This window comes from Leptonotus elevatus, chromosome 6 (genome assembly GCF_054856555.1).
Source record: "Leptonotus elevatus isolate MCC_2025b chromosome 6, RoL_Lele_1.0, whole genome shotgun sequence".
In the NCBI taxonomy this organism is placed as follows: Eukaryota; Metazoa; Chordata; class Actinopteri; order Syngnathiformes; family Syngnathidae; genus Leptonotus; species Leptonotus elevatus.
Window position 1 is genome coordinate 17,516,843 of NC_141244.1, and position 22,032 is coordinate 17,538,874.

The 22,032-nt window shown below is 40.4% G+C and overlaps 2 protein-coding genes across 5 annotated transcripts in view; one reads left to right on the forward strand and one right to left on the reverse strand.

Moving 5' to 3' along the window:
* Nucleotides 1–1,411: 1,411 nt before the first annotated feature.
* atp8b2 (ATPase phospholipid transporting 8B2) lies at nt 1,412–22,027 on the reverse strand. Of its 3 annotated transcripts, XM_086078175.1 has the most exons (29): nt 21,150–22,027; nt 18,618–18,688; nt 15,812–15,870; nt 15,603–15,716; nt 13,932–14,030; nt 13,773–13,834; nt 13,552–13,624; nt 13,281–13,351; nt 13,129–13,208; nt 12,902–13,060; nt 11,540–11,628; nt 11,243–11,439; nt 10,968–11,088; nt 10,786–10,873; nt 10,621–10,655; nt 10,374–10,533; nt 10,098–10,286; nt 9,743–9,858; nt 9,403–9,555; nt 9,186–9,297; nt 8,996–9,101; nt 8,711–8,900; nt 8,225–8,408; nt 5,932–6,155; nt 5,782–5,865; nt 5,321–5,566; nt 5,093–5,231; nt 2,625–2,755; nt 1,412–2,291 (listed from the first exon to the last, which is right to left on the reverse strand). In XM_086078175.1, exons 2-29 carry the CDS (start codon nt 18,640–18,642, stop codon nt 1,809–1,811), a joined length of 3,789 nt encoding a protein of 1,262 aa, XP_085934301.1. In that variant the 5' UTR covers nt 18,643–18,688; nt 21,150–22,027; the 3' UTR covers nt 1,412–1,808. The 3 variants fall into 3 exon arrangements, with proteins under 3 accessions (XP_085934301.1, XP_085934300.1, XP_085934302.1); XM_086078174.1 differs by having other exon boundaries at nt 8,996–9,297; XM_086078176.1 differs by lacking the exon at nt 18,618–18,688 and having other exon boundaries at nt 15,603–15,870.
* The window catches only part of ltap1 (lipid transport auxiliary protein 1), a 41,721-nt gene continuing 23,086 nt past the window's right edge, over nt 3,398–22,032 (forward strand). The window contains exons 1-2 of one of the 2 annotated variants that reach the window (XM_086078184.1): nt 3,398–3,634; nt 11,227–11,345. The gene's annotated coding sequence lies outside the window, so the exon portion shown is untranslated. Of the gene's footprint in view, nt 3,635–6,737; nt 6,830–11,226; nt 11,346–22,032 lie in introns of those variants that run through there. The other variant, XM_086078183.1, reaches the window with a different exon arrangement.

Here is a 22,032-nt window from a genome sequence, read left to right on the forward strand (position 1 = left end):
CCAATAAAGCAGGGGTGTCAAATTCATTTTAATTCAGGGACCACGTTGACCCAAATTTGATCTCAGTTTGTCTGTGGCCTAATAACACAGGTAAAAAGAATTCCTTCATTTTTTTGGTACAAATAATTACAAGCACGTTCAGAAAATATTACTATTTTATGCCAGAGTAATCTGACCTTTCAGAAGAAAAATTTATGCATTTTTTTTTTACATCAAATTCTGTGTAGTATGGAGGACCAATAAGAGAAAAGTACAACCCAAGACCGCCCCCTCATTTGAATAACAATTCACGATGACAGAGTCTGCAACATGAAATAAATACATGTGAGAGCAGAGCGTTATTTTTTGATTGATATTTAATTGTACTTATATATTTTATTTTTGTAATTATTTGCACATGTATATATTTATTTATTTATTTGATTTATTATATATTAGTTATTTATTTCATTTTTTTAAATTTCGTTTTGTATTTTGTATGTATTCTTACATTTATTTGTTTATTTATGTATGCATTTGTATATTGTTTTTATTTCCATTTGTATTTTTTTGTATTACATTTTTTAATTATACTTTTTATCTCCATTTTTGTTTTAATTTTTTTAAATTCATTCATTAATATTAATTTTCCGACATTTTGCTCCTTGAATGTAAGGTCTTTATTCACATCTTGTTTAATCGTTCATGTACAGTGTATATATTTAGACTCGTACAACTCGGCATGTAGCAATCAAGGCATAATACCTGAATACATTTAATTGATAATGAATGACTGAACAGTAAAATAAAATTTTCAGAGTGTATGTCGAAGGCGCTAGTAGGCACACAAAATGACCCGCCACATCCATTAGTCTGTTTGAGTTTCTACTTGGCTTCCTATTACAAGCCAGGCAGTCATCAAACTTGCATCACACGGCTTTAAACACATCAATATGATGCAGTCGACAAAAAGACAGTGATGAGTAGATGTGTGACAAGTTGTTCTCATTGAGAAGTAATAAAATGCGTGTTTTTGTTGCCGTAAAGGGGAAGTCAACCTTAATTTTTTTTGACAATAATGTTATATGTGACCTCACTGGTCTAAACATGACATTCTGATTAATATTACATTTGTGGAATATGAGTTATGCAGCAAAATCTAGCCGTTTTTATCCATCTTAGGGGGCGGCCATTTTGCCACTTGCTTTTTCAACTGAAGATGACATCACAGTTGATCATGGCTCAGGCAACGACCAATCACAGCTTACCTGTATTCTGAAGCTGAGCTGAGATTGGTTGTTACCTGAGACCTGAACAACTGTGATGTCATCTTCGGTGGACAGCAAGTGGCAAAATGGCCGCCTCCTGAGATGGATTAAAACTCCTGGATTTTGCTTCATAACTCATATTCCACAAATGTAATATTAATCAGAATGTCATGTTTAGACTAGTGAGGTCACATATAACATATTATTGTCAAATTAATTTTTTAATTGACTTCCCCTTTAATAATTGTATGCGCTCTTAGAATATGCTGCTGCTGATTGACCTACATTCACAACATACAATCTTATAAAGTATCTGTTCCATTAAATTGTATTAATATATTCCCAACATTCTATTATCTTAATTTTGGAGCATTTCTCTTCGCTGCATTGCTTCTAATATGTGTATGTGTGGATAGTGGATTTTTTTTTTTTTTTTTTGCCATGTGAATCTAATCTGCCCATGGTCTTCACAATTACAAATGCTGACCAATGTAATTTCAACTATATTAGCATTGGAACTCTTTTTTTACACAATCAGATTTGAAATCCGTCCTAATAACGTCAAAATGGTTTCACTCTGTTTGTGTGGTCGTCATGGCAACCAGTGCAGTTGGCTACTTCCCGAAGATCTTCCGAAGTGGACGTCATGGGAATCATCTGGGAATCTCCGACTCTTTCCTCCTCGATGGATGCTTCCTGCGAGCTTCCCAGAACAGAAGAGGAGTGCGAGAGCGCAGGCGTGCACTCCCCCGACGTACTGGGAGGCGTGTTAACGTGCTTTTTTCTCCGCAGGGTGTCGATCCAGCTGGCGCTGTGTCTGGAGGCGAAGCTGGCCAGAGCCAAAGACGACAGACGCATGTTCTTCCCGGAGGTGATCAGCTCCCCAAATCCCTCCTGGTGGGCGAAGGCGTAGCCGGACCTCCGGGAACCGCCCCTTGCGCCCAGGCGGCCCTCGGAGACGCTGCCCGCGCTGCGCCAGGTGGATGCCACGCTGCCACCTGCGAGCCTACGCGTCTTTTGACGCACCAGCTCAGCGTAGCGGATCTAGAGAGTGGAAATCAAAAATGGGTTGGTTTTAGTCATCATTTCGTAATGTAATAGAATATGCAATGAAATGAAAATAAGACAAAGGATGTTGGTCACATCACCGTAACTAAAAAGACCACAAAACAGTAAAACTGCATTAAAAGCTTCATCTGTCATTTGAGTACACTGATTAAGTCAGTAAATATTTACAGCCTTTTTACAATGTGTGAGCTCAGTCACAGTATGCATTCACCCGTTAAAACACATGTACAAGCTCAGAAATATTCCAGTTAATCATTGGTCGGACAATTTGACTTCATTTTGGAGACACGTGACTTTTTTTTTTCTCACCGTGTCTGAGAGTTGAGGTTTGAGGTCCAACTTGAGGAAGCGGAATGCCAAAACTGGAACTATACAGATTGCCGTTGCAAGTGCAATAGTCAACCACACGACTGGCTGCAATAATGTTCTCTGAGCGCTGCCTGCACTCAAAAACACACAAACAAGCAATTGTTAGGCCTCAAATTGTAAACATTTTACAATTTGAAATTCCCCATGGCTCTTTCTTGTGACTTATGGAAAAACTAACCAGCTATTTTGTAAAATGGTTAATTTAAACTCTTCCCTCGAAAAAAAAGTACATTTATGTTGAGCGATTAAGATTTTATAGCACTTTCTGTGAATATTTTTGCATTAAGTATAATATCGTCCATTTTGGACAGTCACGTGATCATCGTGACGTGTAAAACACGCATATATGACATGGCCGCTAATGACAACAGAGATACTCACCAGGAATTATTGCGTCCCATGGTGGACATCAAAGGTGGAAATACACCCTATTGCAAAGAAGCATTCCTTCAAAAGCAGTACAGCCACGGAGGACTCACCAAAGATTTATGTCCACAGACGAAAGCGGAGATGAAAGTGGCCGATAACAACTCATTTAGCCGGCCGACTCATAGCAAATCGGAGTTAGGGACCGTCTACAAGTTGCGTGTTACAGAGGCTCAAATTACCAGTCAAGTCACCATTGACATTGTTCACTCTGGAAATGTAAGTTGTGGACGGTTCCTAACTGGACGGTAAACATCCGGGTTACTTTTACTCTGCTCGGCCAGCTACATGTTGTGTGCTAATCACGCTTTAGGAGAGACCGCCCATCCTACACGGAATGACATAAAACCTGGCGTGCTAAGGATTTTACTCTGATCAGAATTGGCGCAGTAATTGCGATAGAAGACGGTCTTTTTTATTGCCCGTTGTCAGCAAACTCCCATTCAAGTAAATGACGGTGGCTGACGTTTACGCACAGGAAACATCATCACGGTCACGTGACCAGGATATTGACCTTGCACACGGTATGTTTTTATTTTGATTCTTAATCGGTCTAAAAGAAAATTCAGGGAATAAGATACCAGAGATATTTGTACTTTTATTCTTTATACACAATGCCTAATCCAATACTGGAAAATTTGTTATTAGTGGTGTGTTATTTTAAGTTCATTTAATTCCCTAACTGGTGATGCCTAATGAATTAAGCAATCATATTTAAATTTGTTAAATGAGTCAGCACACACCTGCCACCATATAAAGGGCCTTTGAATAACGCACAAAACATTTTAGATGTTCCATTAGGCTATTCTATTTTTCTCTCTTGCAGAAATCTGAGAGTTTATTGCTAACATCGACTGGTAGGATTTGGAACTGTTAATTTAATGCTTTTTATTGCTGTTTTTCGTGCAACTTTAAACAAGTTTAATGCCTCTGTCGTTCTGTAAATAAATACACTCACGTACACACACATACGGTACAATGTACATACATACATATATGCATTATACTGTTTATATAATAGGGCTGCCTGTTGATTAAATTTTTTTTATCGTAATTAATCACGATTTCCATAGTTAACTTGCTATTAATCTCAAATTAATCACACGTTATATCTGTTCTAAATGTACAATAAAATAAAATTTTCAAGTTTATCATACTCTTGTTAATTAACATAAAACGGGATAAATATGGTTACCAAATAGAAAGGTGGTTGTATTTGATACAGTAATTTTATAGTAAGTAATTCATAAAGTTAATTGAAGTTAAAAATATATAGACAGTTAAGAGGACAGAGAGTGTAAAACATTGAGTCATAAATTGGTGTTAAAGTAATTATCTGCCACTAGTTGGCATTAGTGTTTCATGTTGGACGTTGGTGACAGTAACAGTACTTTAAAATTTTTTGTCATATTCATAGCAATTGATGTTTGGAACATGAAGCAACTCAAGGAATCCAGGCCATTTTGTTAATTGAAAAGTACAAGTAGCTACCTGTCCCCACAAATAAATAAATATATATATATATATATATATATTTTTTTTTTAATCACATTTATTATTACTAAATTGCGTTATATAGCAGCTCCTTTGCACAACATTTTATGTAAAATAAAGCATTAAAATAATGTATTTTTGTTGTTGTTTTTTTACATCAATTGTATTTGAATTTTTAATGCCTACGGACATTATATTTAATGCATTTGAATGCTATTAAGGCTTTAATTTGAGCAAAATCCACTTCACTTTAAATGCTTTTTAATGACCCGTGGAAACCGCAACAATTATGGCAAAAGAAAAAGAGGAAATCTTTCAAACGCACGTGGGAAAATTTGCTACGATCTGATGAAACCACGGTACTTTTTGGCCACAGACACTTGATGCAAAAACAAACACTTAACAGATGTTGATGAAATGAACAACATTTTTTGGGGTTATGATTTCATTCTAGTGTTTTTGTGGTTGGAACTCGATCATGGACTGACCTACAAAATGGAAGTGATTGGGGAAGCTCCCAAAGAGTGTCTGACTGTGCACGGCAAACATGCCGGTGAAATAGCAGCCCAACGAACCCCACACAAACACATGGTTGAAAATAGTCCAGAAGCCTGTGTCCAGCGAGATCTACACAAACAAAAACAAACACAAACAGAACAGCATGTTTATAACGGGAGCAGCTGCATGGAAGTTCACACTATTCTGGTAAGGCTTACCTGTACACTCACAACAATGACCAAGGCTGTCGCCGTGGTGACAGCGAAGGTCTGCTGGTCGTTGAGAGGCTCTCCGCTGCTTTGCAAGGCATTGGCAAGGATGGCGTAGGGGACAAAAAACAGCACCACTGACGTGTAGATGCCCTGGGCGATGCAAATGAAGAACTTGCGCTTATTGAAGAGAAGGTTGAGTTGGCCGGGCTCATACAGCTTTGGATGCTCCAGACTCCTTTGATCAGGCACATCCTTAAAATGCAAGAAGGTAAAAAATATATATACTAAGCTAGTGGATCGAACCCTCTTTTGGTGCTAATACACTGTAACCCACCATTGGAAGAAGCCGGTGGGTACTTATAAGACTTAATTCAACTTTTAATAATACCACCATCATAATGCAATATTGGCACACATAAAGCAAGTAGGCCTTGCTTGCACTTGTAGCGCTCAATGTCTATTAATACCTGATCAAACATGCCCATTGCGAGCACAGGCAGAGACGTGTAGACAATGTTGTAGAGTGTGATGAAGAACTGATCATACACCGTCTGCAAGAGAGCAAAAAGTACATGATGGTTGTTCTGGACTCCGCACCGCAAGCTTTCCTCTCAGACCTGGGCAGAGAAGCCGCAGAAGAAGCCGAACCAGAAGTGCACCATTGTGAAGGCGAAGTTCTTGTAGAAGAAATAGCACAAGAAGCGGCACATGCGCAGGTAGGACCATCGACCGTGCACCAGCAAAAGACGCTGCAAGAAGCGGAACTGGGAGAAGGAGTAGTCACTGGCCAGGACGGCCTGGATGCCTTCTTGTCCTGAGATACCAACGCCAATATGAGCACCTGGAGGGGAAATTTTGGGTTAGGGTGATTCTTATGTTCTGCCACTTTTTTTTTATGTTTAAGGTAGGGTGACCATATTCCTATTTACACAATAAAGAGGACACTTGCCCTGGCCTGAAAATGGTGGTACCAGTCACAGTTACATAGTGTACTTCACCTCGTATGAGTCAGGCAATTCATGAATTATAAAACCCTCGGACGCCCGAACAGGACATGAGAAAAAGGTCGGTCCGCCCAAAAGAGGACACGTTTGGTCACCCTAGTTTAAGGTTAATATTTGCAAGTCATTCCAACATAAATCCATCCGTTTTTAAGAGAAGGAACTTAAGTGCCCAGTGAACACCTCTTATTGGCTGAAAACCCCTAATGAACCTCACCCGTAGCCTTGATGATACTAACCCTATCCCTCCATCCCCACACCTGTCTTAACTCTGCTCAAACTGTCGCTGCCATTAGAGTCAGCTTTAAATATAAATAGATTTAGTTTTGATTATATCATAAATACTAAGTGGAACCAATGTTTGTTATGTGCGTGTATCATGGGGACGCTAATGATTGATGCTTTGCTACGTTACATTGTGTAAGAGTGAATGTGGAAAGCTAGCCTGTAGAGTTGCTTTTGTAACAGTTGGAAGAAGCTATTTTATTTTTCTCTGGTACAAACGACCAATGAGGTAACATAATTCAGAATCATTTGCACTCATTCTGTTAGTATTTATGATGCCTTTTGGAAGTAGTGTACTATTGTTAGCTCGCTAGCACACTAGCGCTAGTTTGTTAGCATGGCATATGAAGTGGATGTTAACAGGCCTATATGGTAAATGGAGGTTATTTTTGATTTCTTTATATGTTTATGTTCTCTATGAGAATTATGTTGTGTTATTTAACTCTTTAAATATGATGTTTTCTGTATTTTTGCACAGTTCTCACGGAATGCTTTTCCCATTAAGGCCGGGAGCGCTCCAACGCTCTTCACCCTTTAAAATCCGGGAGAGCCGATAGATCATTTTGTTTTGACCAATTCTTGGTCTCTTAGCTGATGAAATGCATCAGAATATACACAAGAAGGTGACGTAGGCCTCTTAAAATGTCCTGGAATTTTATTTGAGCATTTATGGCCTACGCAGATTTGCGAGAGTTATGAAATAAATGACGCGATTGACGACGGTGCGGGAGGACTTCAAATCAGTGGCATATTGTTACGAAATCTGTTGAACGCCACAGGTGTAAGTTCTGAAATGTTTTTTGGAATTATGTTTCTATCTGCTTCGGGAGCTAAGATATCAATTATTTTTAATATTGTTGAATTTCCAGGAAAGCTTCAGGTTTTCGGGGGTGACTCTGAAGTCACCCATAGGTTTTAGAGACATGTTTTGCCAGGCGTTTTTGGCCTTAATGGGTTAAGAGAAATAAATGCCTGCTGTAAAAAAAGACATTTTGGGCTCATAATTTCGACTGACCCATTCCTCTTCCTAACCCCTAAGCCTAAATTAACTTTACCCAAACCTAAACTAACCTCACCCTTAACCCAACAATAATCTACCCCCCTCCCCAAAAAAAATACCTTAAACAGTTACAATGATCTTCAAAATATGAACCCTAATGCAAAATATACCTTGAAGGACAGAAATGTACAGAAAATATATGTAGAGTATTTTTTAAATGTTTTATAATCTATTGCTATTATATGAGAACACATGCATGTATGCATGCCAAAAAAACAGCGTGATGCAACGCTTACAAAAACGATTGCAGGAACACATAGAAAACAGTACGTTGGGTTATTGGGTTATCTCAACATAGGAGTGAGCACAGACTGTTTGCCTGTCACTGGGGCTTCAAGGTGGTTAAAGAAAAGAAGTTCCCAACGCGATGAGGACACAGCATACACTACTGCAACATTCATTGCCACACAGCCTGCCTGGCTTTTCGTAACACTGAAGTAGAACAACACGTCTTTACTGAAGCTCTGTTGAGCATGTGGTTGCCGAAAGGTGAACACAGGCAGCTCAACTTCTCTTTTCCTTCTTCTTCCTTTCCTCCTTGTTATCAATCTTCCTCCAACTTACTCTTGATCATGCTCACGTCATTCGCTCCATCCCCTATGGCCAGGGTGACGGCCCTCTTGTATTTCTTCACCAGCTCCACCACCTGAGCCTTTTGCAGCGGCGTAACTCGGCAGCAAATCACCGCTTTGCATGCGCACGCCGTCGTGACAAACTCCTCCTCCATGTCAGCTTCCAGTGCGTGGGCCTTGTTGGATGACAGGAAAGAGAGCGCTTTAAGTGGTTCGCAGGCCATTTATTTTGGGTGTAATTACACGCTTGCGCACTAGATGGCAGCACACTTATTTAGTTTGTAAATGTGAAAGAAGAAAAACAAAACAGGAAGAATTTCAGCACAGCGTAGTTTTTGTTGAAAATGACTAAATGTCATCCGCTGTAATCCTGCTTTTTACGCCTACGAAAAGCAACGGCTGTAGCTTCACTTTATATTGTACATCTTTGAGCATGATTATTGATGTGTATTTTGAGATACGTCTGTCAGATTCCTACCAGGCTGTGGCCATTGATGATGAAGGCGAAATCTCCAGAGATGTTGTCCATGAGGTTGGAAGTTGGAAATTGTGACAGTTTTCCTGTTCTTCTAAATCTGGTGAAGCTGGCTTTGCCACATCCCTCGACCACCTCCTCTTTCTCACCATCTTTTGTTCGCGACTGTGCGATCATCCGATCCCTAGCTCTCCTGTAGAGGAAGAAACCAGAGACTTGTCTGTGCCACAATTTAGTAGAAACTAAACTAAACTAAACGAAGTGCAGCCGTCCATCCATCAGTCTGACCTGAGTTCCTGCTTCACCCTCTGGACGCTGTGCCCACTGATGATGAAAACTTCGGTCATATCATCTGTCAGCATTTTACACGAGTAGCCAATATTGACAGCCGTTTCTGTGGGAGACAGCACAAAGAAACTTGAGCGGATCCTGGAACTGTCTTGACAGAAATCAAAATCACTACCTCTGTCTGTCTCACCTTGCTTGTCTCCTGTTAGGACCCATGTCTTGATGTTAGCAAGGGAGAGAAGAGCGATGGTCTCTGGGACACCTTCCTGCAACTTGTCCTCTATAGCCGTAGCACCGAGCAACTAGACACAGACACACTTTTAGATCGAATAGTAACCCCTGGATATCTAGATTTTGGCCTGTTTTATTGGGCTATGAATTGACAAAGTATGACCGAGTGTACTGACCGTCATGTCTTGTTCTATCTGCTCATAGGCAGCTGACAGCAGGTCTTCTTCTTTCTCAGCACATCGGTGGCTCTCTGACCACATCTCCCATTGCTCCTCTGACAGGTCCCTGTAGGCCAGAGCCAGTGTCCGCAGCCCCTCTGCGCCATATTCCTGTAGTCCCCCCCCCCACCAAAAAAAGATCGGCAAAATCTGAATATTGTGCACTGGCATGAAAGACCTTTTAAAATTACGTTTGCGTGAGCTGCTCTTGCTACTCTGACAGTAGATGGCAGCACAGGTTCACGCAGGAGTCTACCCACGAAGAGAGGGTTGATTGAACCTGTGGTTGGTGACTCACATTGAGGTGGTCTGAGGTGATATTGATCAGGTCTTGCTTACAGGGGCGGAGCCTCTCCAACAACACAGTGTCAGCACCTTTGCAGTACAGACGGATCCTGCCCTCTGGGTTACGGACTGACAAACAAAACAGCACAACAAAAACACTGAGGACCATCATGCTTCAAAAATTCTATCTATCTATCTATCTATCTATCTATCTATCTATCTATCTATCCATCTATCCATCACTAAAAGGCAACCTTGGCTGAACGATTCAGTTCTCTCTCTCTCTCTCTCTCTCTCTCTCTCTCTCTCTCTCTCTCTCTCTCTCTCTCTCTCTCTCTCTCTCTCTCTCTCCTATCAGGGCAACACACCAATAACAGACATCCTCTTGCGTGCATTGTTGAAGTCTAGGATGGCAAGCAGGGTATAAGTGACGGTTTGCCCCATCTCAGTGGTGGTGATGGTTCCGGGCGTTCGAGAGCAAAACACAAATCCAAAGTTCCTTGCGGCCGACACTAGCGCCCTTTCGTCCGGAGACTGGGCTTTGTAGACCAGCTCACCTGGACATGCACACACAAAGGGTAGAAAGGCGTGGATGGGATCACATATGACTCGTATGATTCATGGCATCTCGTCCTCATCCTCACCCCCGCTCGTCTCCTCACTCATGACGGTGTGGCAGAGGGAGAGCAGGCGGAAAAACTCTTGAGCGTGGGAATCTCCCATTTTGACCGATTCCAGGAGTGTGTCGTCATAGAAACAGAAGTCTGGATCTGCCAGGGGATTGAAAGGGGTGAAGTCCAACCTCTGGAAGAGAAGCAATATTATTAGGTCATATGTGCATTTTTAAGGACTATGTAGGGCCCCTACAGTCGATTTTTGGGCTATACAGACCTTTGGCTGGGGCCCCAGTGGATCTGCTACTTCCCCTAAAAGTGACACAAATGTAATTATACATTGAGATATAAGGTACTGTATTCATGGACATTTGTTGGCTTGATGTTATAGTAAAGTTTGACCTCCCTAAAAAATCCTATATCGCGTAATCTGTGAACTCACCATAACTGTGCCCATTGATGGAGCACTTTTTGAAGCTCATGATGTTCTGTGTGAGTGTTCCAGTTTTGTCACTGAAGATGTACTCAACCTGATTAATAATAACAATAATAAATAACTGGTCAAACACCAGCGCAATCAAAGAAAAACAGTGACACTTTGTCTGCTCTGCTGTGGAAACCCACCTGGCCCAGCTCCTCGCTCAGCGTGGTGGTCCGCGCCTCGGCCGCTGTGTTGCACTGTGAGCAGAACATTTGTTGGTCCCAGTTGATGAAGTAGCTGTGGCCCAGTCTGATCACTTCCACGCTGTTATGTACACAGAAAAACATCTAAATGCAAAAATACCCCACTTTTCTTTTATATTGCAACTTTACTATCATCAAATTGTGGCTTCCTTTTAAAATCTTACAAAAAAAAATAATGTATCACTTCATTATCATATAGGTAGGCCTGTCCTTACCTGACATACAGTGAGATGGGCACCACCGTGTTGAGGATGATCACATAGGACCAGAAGGCGAGGACGGCGGAGAAAAGGAAGCCGTCCACAGCAGGATCCCAAGGTAGGTAACTCTGAAACAGTGATCCAACCTCTCGTTCCCACACGGCGTTTCCCGCAGCCAAAATCACACCCATGCACACCAGGAAACCAAAGATCTGACATGGAGAAAGATGAATGCCTTGAGATATGACATTAAATCCACTGAGATCATGTCCTCAAACAGTTGCGGGCTGTGAAAGTGAGACGGTGTCCCACCCAGAGGACCAAAGTGTTCATCAGACGGTCGATGCTGGTACGCTTGAACTTAGTTCGACCGCTGTTCTGCATCAGCTTGGTGTCTGGGCCTGGAAAGTAAACACATAATATCATGCGTGCATGTTATCACTAGCAATCTGTAGAGTTTTGTACAAAAAGTATCTATGTAATTAGGGGAATAGACCCACTGATATTAATTTAAATCAGGATGTAATGTATTAACCACCATCCCTATTTAGTAGTTAACTATTCAGCTGATTAGTTGTGAAGTTAGCCTGTTCCAAGCTTTTTATTTAGGGATTATTATCATGCAATAAAGCAATTTTTCCTCTCGAATAAGGTGGTTGGATGACCACCTTGTTAGTAAACGTATTATTTAGCACAATATTCTCTACTTTGCCGGTTTGGTAGCTTGCAATCGGTATTCAAAGTGCCACAACCAATTGTTATCTAGCTGGCGTACGAAGTTGTTATCTCGTACTAACTATGTTGCATTCTTATTTTGTAAGGGAGTTAACTACTTATGTTCTTATTTATCATGACTGCAAAAACTACTCAACTGATGAGGCATTCGTTCTACTTGGATAGTTAGTTTGCCTGTTATTTTTGCTTTGATGTGAAAAACGTAACTCTTATCGAGTTAACCTGCAAGCTTGTTCTTTATCAATAATATGTAAAACCTAGTTAGCTAGCATTTGAGCTTGTTTTCTAGTCAATTTTATTCTTATTGCATAAGGTAGGAGTAGTTTGTATGGCCACCATGCTAGCTAGCTAGTTAGCATTTGCGCTTGTTTTCTAGTCAATTTAATTCTTATTGCATAAGGTTGGAGGTTGTATGACCGCCATGCTACTTACTTTGTCAGCCAGTTAGCTTGTTAGCCTTTTATGTAGCATGACCGATTTCCATGGGCAAAGGAATAAACTAATAACTTCATGGTGTGAATTTGGATAAAGGCTGAATATTGAAAGCATTTTTAAAAACTGTTTTCTGATTCCAGGAAAGTCGCACGTTAGTATGTTAGTGATGTTTGTAAATGTGCTGTGGCAAATGGTCAAGACATTTTCTGGACGTGACTTTCTATGGGCCTATGTCAACAAATGAGTGCACCAAATCCCTGTTTATTGTTGTGAACACAGGTATGTTTAATTAAGCAAAATTTTTAAACCCGCTTTTAAGCATTTTGTAAACGTATATGACCACACACACACACACACACACACACACACACACACACACACACACACACACACACACACACACACACACACACACACACACACACACACACACAAACATTTGCAAGAATAAAATATAAAGATCTGTGTGCGGTAACACCCCCAAGATGTCAGAAATGTTTCTACCTGCAAAGATGACCAGGCCATAGCAGGCCTCGGTGTTGCGGAGGACACACCCTCGAAGAAGCATGTTCTGGTTGGTCAAAGAATATTTGATGTCCCTCCAGTACAAAGTCCCGCTAAAACGATCCAACTTGTTGTTGGGGGGCTCGCATACCACCTCACCTTCACAGACAGAGATGAATCATAAGAGTTGATAGACACGCACATGAAAACATCACCTCACAAATCACCGTTAAACTCATCCAAGTTGTTGGGGTCGCCCAGTTCTGACGTCACAGAGACCGACTGGCGCACCTTCATGTTGGTCTCTCTGTGGGATATTCAACACGTCACAAAGTCAGTTATGCGGAAGTGATGGACAAGGCGCGGTGCTTTCACTGACCCGTCAAGTTCGGCCGTCTCGATGTAACAGAGGCCGTGAGGTTCACTACTGGACAGCAGCAGCAAGTCAGCCTGGGAGATAAAAAGGCAGAGGCACATAAACACAACAATAAATCAATCAATGTTCAGTTCTGATTATTATTGTGGCTGTATGTTGTAATGGTACTACAACGCATCATAGTGTGGAAGGTAGCTAATAGTTTGGCCCTTGCATGCTGCAAAAAAAAAACTAAAGGTAGACATTTGGATCTAATAAGACTGCAGTTACTTACTGCCACAAACTGATTGTTCTCCAATTTGATGATGTCACCCACTCGGACGTTCATCCATTTTTCATTCTGAAGCCTGACACAGCAAAATAGGAAGATAAAAATAGTGGAAATATGTATGCAACATTTCTTTCAACTCAAACTTAGGACAGTTTCATGCTGCTCAATATGATCTATAAAAAAATAACATGATTTAAAACAAATTATTAGGTTTTAAAACGTACAAGCCACGGATGAGCACTTGAGACTGACGGTTGTTCACTTGGTTGTCACTCCGGTGGCGAAACTACAAGCGATGAGCAAATAAAAAGACAATGTTAACATTTATTCACGGAAGTCCTTCTAAAGGTATTTCATTGCGACATAAAGCAAGACGTCCGCACATAGTCGTCCGTTGCGTCCTTCACGGCGGTGATGCTCAGCACCAGAGCTAAAGGCACGATGGTGGTGAACCACGACAGGGACGAGATCTGAGGGATCAACTAGATCAGAGAGAGCATACAACTCCATGTTAGACCGAATGAGGGGACGCCGGCTGTCAAACTATGCACAGAACATTTTAGTAGTGTGCCAGAGAGTTTCAGTAGTGTATGAGCAAAAAAAGTCAGTAAAATATGTGTGAGATCGTTTCAGTTGTGAATGTGAGCAAAAATATTCAGTATAGTGTGTGAGTATTTAAGTAGTGTGTATGTCAGCGTTTCAGTAGTGCCCTTTTATCTGTGTGTTTGTTTTCCTATAGTATAGATTGTGTGAGAGAATATCATTTGTTGGTTAGAGTGTTTCAGGTGTGTGTGTTGGCAAAAACATCAGTTGTGTGTTTGAGAGCATTTTAGTGGTGAGTGTGAGAGGGTTTCAGTTTTGTGTGTGAGAGTGTTCCAGTTTTGTGTGTGAAAGCAAAACAAATGTCAGTGGTGAATGGGAGAACAATTTAGCAGTGTGTGTGAGAGCATTTGAGAGAATTTCCTTTTTTCATGTGAGGGTAATTCATTTGTCTATGACAATGTCAAAGAATCAAGGAAATGTATCAGTAGTGTGAGAACATTTCCTCAGTGAATGTAAGAGCGTTCCAGTAGTGCATGTAAGCAAACTAAACAAAAAAATCTGTAGTGTGTGGAAGCAGTTCAGCAGTTGTGTGAGAGTATTTCTCCAATGCCCTGTTATTGTGTGTAAGCATTTCACTAGTGTAGTTTGTGTGCGAGCATTTTATTTGTGCATGTGAAGGTTTCAGTTGTGTGTGTGGGGAGCAAATTCAGCAGTACATGTGACTGTTTAGTGTGAGAGCGTGACAGACTGTCAGTAGTCGTGTGAGAGCATTTTAGTAGTGTGTGTAAAAGCATGCCAGTAGTGTGTGAGAGGCTTTCAGTGGTGAATGTGAGCAAAGAAAATTATGGTATTTGTGTGAGAGTATTTAATTTTTGTGTATAAGGGTAATTCAGTTCACTGAGAGCGTTTCGAGTTAGGGTTAGTGAATGTAAGCAGGGGAAAATAATTCAGTAGTGAATGTGAGAGCATTTTTGTAGTGTGTGTGTGGTCTTGTTTAGTTTTGACTTAGTTTTAGAATTTAGGTTTGAATTGGGTTATGGTTGAGGTTAGGGTAACGAATAGGGGTAGGCAATCACAATTATATAAGTACAAGTGTGTGTGTGTGTGTGAGTGAGTGAGTGAGTGAGTGAGTGAGTGAGTGTAAAAATCATTGTGTACAATGTGAGAGTATTTCAGTAGTCTACACAAAACTATTTCAGTGAGAGTTTTAATAACGTGTGTGACAGCTTTTCAGTAGTACGAAATGAGTTTAAATTGTTTTACTGGTATTTGAAAACATTTCAGTATTGTGTGAGTGTACGTAAGCAAAAATAAATCAGTAGTGTGTGAGCATTTCAGTAGTATTTATGAGAGTGTTTAGGTAGTGTGCATGAATCACGACCCCGAAAACCGTCATATCAAACAGCACCCTTTACAATCTAGAGACAAATCAGTAGCAGGAAACCTCTACCAAGTTTCTGCAATCAGCAGGAGGCAGATTATGTGGAGTATACGTGACCCCGCCCCCTCACCTGCAGAATGAGCAGGAAGAGGAAGTATGTGTTGGCCACTTCCTGGAACTGCTCAAACAGGTTGATGGGCAGGAAGGTGAGCACGTTGTACTTGGATGTGGTGATGCAGTTACTCTTGTTGTGTTTTGAAGGAGCACACGGAAAGGACGCACACATCAGATACTGTATAGCACAGCGTGATGTCGTATAGCGAGAGAGAGCGAGCTTACCGCATACTGGAACTTTTCATTGTACTCTCTGTCGTTGGCCCTGACCCTTCTCTCCTCCTCTGCGGGAACACAATAGGCGCATTATGTGATGTGAACGCACAAATGATTAAACATCTCATTCATTGAAAGGTGCACTTGCAGACAAACAACCATAACCATCGACATCTTATCATCATGCACATTTAATAGGATATCATCCAAAACGTGCAGTGATGCTCATGTTGCTGAAGATACAACTAAATTCTTACTGCTTAGGTCAGCCTCTTTAAATATTGATGAGATCGCTTTTGCACTGAAATGACCGCGCAGAGCGCTGCGAAGATGTAAGCACCGTACCTGTGTTTGCTCTGAGGAAAGGGTAGAATTCTCAGCACCGATTTGACCGATGACGACACGAGAATCAACGAAAAGGCCACAGGAAGAGGTGGCACAACTAAAGCGATTAACATGCAATCACACATTAATAGACGTGCTGCTGTTTCCTGTGTTTGTACAGCCGTGATTCATAATGGAATGTCGTTATCCCAGCCAGACGTGAGTCATTTAATCACATCTAATAATATATTTTTGCAGTTTGTTAACAATATTATAAATCCCAAAATACTTGGTTCTTTCGATTCTGTTGATATATAGAGATGGATGGATGAACAATGGGTATATGGATGGATGGATAAATGATGCATGGATTGTTGGAAGTTTGGATGGATGAATGATAGATGGATGGATGGATGGATTGTTGGAAGGTTGTATGATGGATGGTAGGTGATAGATGGATGCATGGATGGATGAATGATGGATGGATGGATTGTTAGAAGGATGGATAGATGGTGGATGGTAGGTGATAGATGGATGGATAAATGGATGGATGGATGGATGTATTGTTGGAAGGCTGGATGGATGGTGGATCAAACATAACCTTGGTGGATGGTAGGTGATAGATGGGTGGATGGATGGATAAATGATAGATGGATGGATGAATGATTGATGGATGGATGGTGAATGGTAGGTGATAGATGGATGCATGGATGGATTAATTGTTGGAAGGTTGGATGGATGAATGGTAGGTGATAGATGGTTGGATGAACAATGGGTGTATGGTTGATTGGATGAATGATGGATGGGTGGATTGTTGGAAGGTTGCATGATGGATGGATGAATGATTGAATGATGTACAGATTGTTGGAAGGTTGGATGATGGATGGTAGGTGATCGATGGATGCATGGATGGATGAATGATGGATGGATGGATGAACAATGGGTAAATGGATGGATGGATGGAAAAACAGAGGGATGATTGAAAGATGCATGTAGACCAATAGATACAATTGTTACTTGGAAATGAGCATTCAAACATAACCTTGAATAAAGAGCCACATGATGTTTCACCAACTCTAAGAAAACACATTATTATCCGATCACACAATGTAACAGACAGTTCATATAAATGTCCAAAAACAAGAGCAGACAAGAATACAACTTCTTGTAAGCATGACTCTCATGGTCCTGGCTCAATTTGCACGAACAGAAGCTCGTAGTTCAGTAATCAGATGCAGCTGGCATCTTCCCATCTGATGCCGGATCTCCCGTCCTCTGTTCTTCCTTAGAACAGTCACTTGAATGCATCTTTAGCAAACTGCCCATTACGTGTTTAAGGCTGCACATCTGACAAGCAGCGAAGGCATTAGGAGCCCCCGACGCTGACTGCGATGTGAGAAAGAAGTGCGTGGAAATCCATAAAGGTCCATTACAGACAAACCTGCAGGCTCACTCTGAGACAAACGTGTATTTGAGTATCGACTCGGGATGAAAGACCTACGATCTGTAATGTCACGGAGAATGACAAATTTGGAGTCTAATTGCAGTCGAGTGACATTTTTATATGGAGCGCTAACCACTTAGCTAGGCTACAAAACAATGGCAAAGTGGGGGGCTAACGATTTCAGGGGGAGAGGAAGTAAGTCAGGCAAACGCTAAGGAAAAGCCTCATAAATCATAAGCGCATTCATCACTTTTATTAATTAGTACTCTGTATTAATTATAAAATTCCTATTAGGGACTGTTAGCAGATTTGTATAGTGAATACTAGCTTGTAGAATCACTGGCTTTAAAAAGAAAATTGTTGAGGCCATTCCTTTTGATCTGTCAGTCTGCTGTTAGCGTGCAGAGTTGACGGTCCAGAGGTCGGAGGAATGCGATGCGTTCGAGCTGACGAATGAAGATGAAGATGATGATGATGATGAGGCAAGGGAGCCTGGCGCCCTCAAATTGATCAGCGTCTCAGTCAGCAGTGGCAAGTGGCAAAAGGCAAGGTCATTGACATTAATACTCACTGCCATACACATCATATAGAAAGTGGACCTACACCATCATCATCGTCATCATCATCATCATCATCATCACTTTTCTTGGCTGTCGCCTGTTCATGATGTGGCAATATAGTACAGCATATAGCTTAAGGCATTATGTCACCGCATATGCAAGGACGTTACCAAGGTAACCGAAGGGCTCTTTACTAAAAGGATCAAATTGCTCGATGGCTCAAACCGGGCGCCATCGAGGTAGAGCGGCGGGAGCATCATCGTGTGTTTTTTAACACATTCTTCTGTTTATATCGTCAACTCACTGCTGATGGTATCATTCCCAACTGCTTTTAATACAATGGTGGAGTCGTTTCTACCTCTCTAAAAATGGTGCGAAGAGTCATTTTTGCCTAATAAACTGCTTTCGAAAAAAGAAGCTAGCCTATAAAGGGCCACTCACTTAGCCTTATAGTGGCTAGTTGCTAACTTGCTAGCTATTGCCGTACCTGGAGGAGGTTTCTTTGCAAACATCTCAGCACTGCTGTCGCCTTGCTTCTGCTGTGGCCCATGAGAGTGTCTACATGAGAAACACATGAGACCAAAAATACTGTTCAATGATTAACACTATAGTAATAAATAAATCAATCAATCAATCAATCATGGTTGCCAGCCAATCACAGGGCACATGTAGGCAACTAGCCACATTTATTATGCCCAAAGTGTTCTATAAATGAAGTAGAGTAAATTACTAACATTTCACTCGCTCACACTTTTTGCTTTGTCACCGATAACACGAAACTCAGATGTCCACATTCCTAGAGTCGTTTCCCTCCCTTTCAATGCATTTATTTAACTGGTTAGCATATGTTGAAATCCTGTTTATTTTATTGGCAAGACAAGATGATCCTTCAACTTTCTTGCATGCGACCTTTCGTTGAAAAAGTTTCACAAACCTTGATTTTCATGCATTTTTCTTGAATGTGGGAGGAAATAATAATAATAAACCCACACAAGCACGGAGATGAGAACAGCAGAAGGGCTGTTGTCGGGATTCAAACCCAGAACCTCAGAATTGTGAGGCAGTGACACACTAACTACTAGGACACTGTGCTGCCCAGGAGGACAGCGCATCAAAGACACGGCGCGTCTCGGCTTGTCTAGAACTGGCAGACGAGCCTTTAATCAATACTTTTGAGCAAGAGGGGGAGAGCGAGCAAGCGAGGGACGGATCGGTTTTCAGCTCTAGTTTCTTCTTCCACTGTCACTCTCTCTTCTCATTTTGTCTTTCACACTCAAATATGTTGGCTTGTTTTTCTAAACATCTCGCTGGGTAGCTGTGGATTTGGAGCAGTTATTTTATTATTATTTTTTTACCAAGACTGGGTTCATTATTTTGACCTACCAGATTGGGGTGATTGGATTTGGATGGTTCCTATTTTGTGTATCAAAGTTGAAGTACATTTTAATATGACATTCTTTGAAAATATTGGTGGTGGTTAGATGGTTGGTTAACATTACTGGCTTAAAAGTTTAGGATTTGGGTTCAAATCCCTGTCAGTGTGAATGGTAACATCTCCTCTCGTATAAAAATAACAATTATGAGGTTAAAGAATTTAGCATTTATCTCTTGTGGACTAATCACATTTACTACAAAGACTTCACGACACTTCCTTCCTGCTCAGATGTGGGCTACACTAATGACCTTCATGTTGTTTCTACGCACACACACGTGCACACACACGTGCACACACACGTGCACACACATCTTTATCCTGCCATTTCCATTTATATGGGAAACGGGCTTTTACTTGTATAGCACTATTAGCGCTTTTACCTTAAAGGTACTCAAAAGTCTTTAACACTGTCCCCTAATATACTATCTGGTGACGCAGCTTCAGGAGTAACTGGGGGTTCAAGGGCACTCCGACGAGGTCATAAGCGCTTACATTTGAATCCACTTTGTTTGGGATGGGAGATGGCCACTTGAGCCATGTTGTAATTTTTTTAGTTAAACAAGAAAAAAGAAAGAAAGAAAAAAACGCCCAAAAAAGAAAGCCCATCAAATAATGCATACAAATATTATAACACAATAAAATAAATCTAAAATACAAAATAAAAAAAAGAATGAAGTTCAATAAAATAAAAATACAAAAAAATATATACTAAAAAAATAAAACATTAACAAAAATAATGGATAATATTAAATTAAATATGAAATAACATTACATAAGAATTAAGTTAGAAAAATACAAGTGAATTAATTTAAGTGCAAAATTAGAAAAAAATTAGCTAAAAATACAACATGCAAATGATAAAAAAAAAAGTAATTACGTTTAAAAAAATAAGAACTAAAACTAGGTCAAATGCAGCGGGCTAGGGCTTTGTAAAATCTCTGTCGGGGGCACTACAAAGGCATTTTTGTGTTAGTCGTGCATGGCAACTTAAAATATCACATTTTTCAGTAGGCCCAATGTGTGTGCCAAATTTGGTGAGTCTTCATGCATGTTTAGGCCCCCCCCAAAAATGGATTTATTGTGCATAAAAGTAATGAAGAAAAAATGAATAATTTGACTTTGAACTTATCTAAAGCAAAGATGTGTGGTTCCTTAAATATGCAGTGTGTAATTCTCTTTGTTTTACATTTAGCAGCCTCTTAAGAACTGTCTACTACGTGCCAAACCGTTTGTTGTGAAGTCAGCCGAGTTGCGTTCTTGCTACCATTCAGCGCTCATATCTCAAATTTTAGCTCGCACTCAAAGCAAAAAATGATCCAAACAGCAGCAGACAAAGTCAGGTCACTCTTATCTCAAGTCACCACAATATGGCACTTCCTTGTGTCATTTCCAGCCATATGATCTTTTTTATGTGGTAATAAAAACAAACACAACAAATGATACAAAGCAATATTACTGGTAAGCAAATCATTTTCAGACAAAGCAGTAATAATGCACACACAGATACACGGTCACCGTTATAGTCCAGCAACAGCGTAAATAAACAATAAAGGCTGAAAAGGAAAATGACTGAATTCGACGTACCTCCTCAAAGTTAGCGACAGTGAAATGTTTGCAGTGGAGGCATCCTGACTTGCTCCTCACGGTCTGAGGTCACCATCAGGTTGGTAGTTGTTGATGCTGGATGAGGAAGATGAGGATGGAGGAAGGGAGGGGGCGGAAAGGTTGCATCCTTTTCCATATTCCTTCCTTCCTCGTTTGAGAAAGTCCTCCATGATGTTGCTCTGCTTCCCTTTAGTTGATCGACACTATGTTTTTTTGCTTGTTTACTCTTCATGGAAGTTTATCTACACAGGAACGGTCGCTCGAGTGAAAAAAAGAAAAGAATATGCACTTTGCACTAGAAATCTGTTCTGTTTAGTGGCGCCCTCTACTGTTTCGTCAGCTTGATGGAACGGATGAGTTGCCTTGTTGCTATCTTGCCATAATTATTGGGTGTGCAATTAACAAATAGTCAACTTGTCACATCAATTGATCAGCAGGGTGCCTATCGTGACTCTCACACTCTCACTCTCTCTCTGAATGAGAGGGAGATGATCAACGTTGTAATCGGTTTATGATATCATTTTAATTGCAATAAATGTTTTAATTTGAATTTGTAAATAATTTCATTAAGTACAGTAACATTGGATGGATGAAATATTAGTATATCAGCATATTTTATAATCAATTTTAATTTAATAGCGTTATAGTGTCAGTATTATAGCTCATTATTTATGTTTTAAAAAGTAAATAATTTAATAGAACGTGTAATTAATGGTATTAAAGAAAGCTTATGTAATGAAAAAATTTGATTATTTGGACATAACTTGAATTTCATGAAATATAATTCAAAATGTTATTAAATAAATATACTTGATAAATTATATTTTTCTTATATTCCAATATACTGTTTTTTTTATTTGAC

Coding starts and splice junctions, on each gene's coding strand:
- atp8b2 (XM_086078174.1), bottom strand. CDS start 18,642: ATGTTTGCAAAGAAACCTCCTCCAG. Junction 8,409..8,710: donor TCATCAATGGCCACAGCCTG/GTAGGAATCTGA, acceptor TCATCCAACAAG/GCCCACGCACTGGAAGCTGA. Junction 2,756..5,092: donor CAATCACTTCCATTTTGTAG/GTCAGTCCATGA, acceptor TTTTGAGTGCAG/GCAGCGCTCAGAGAACATTA.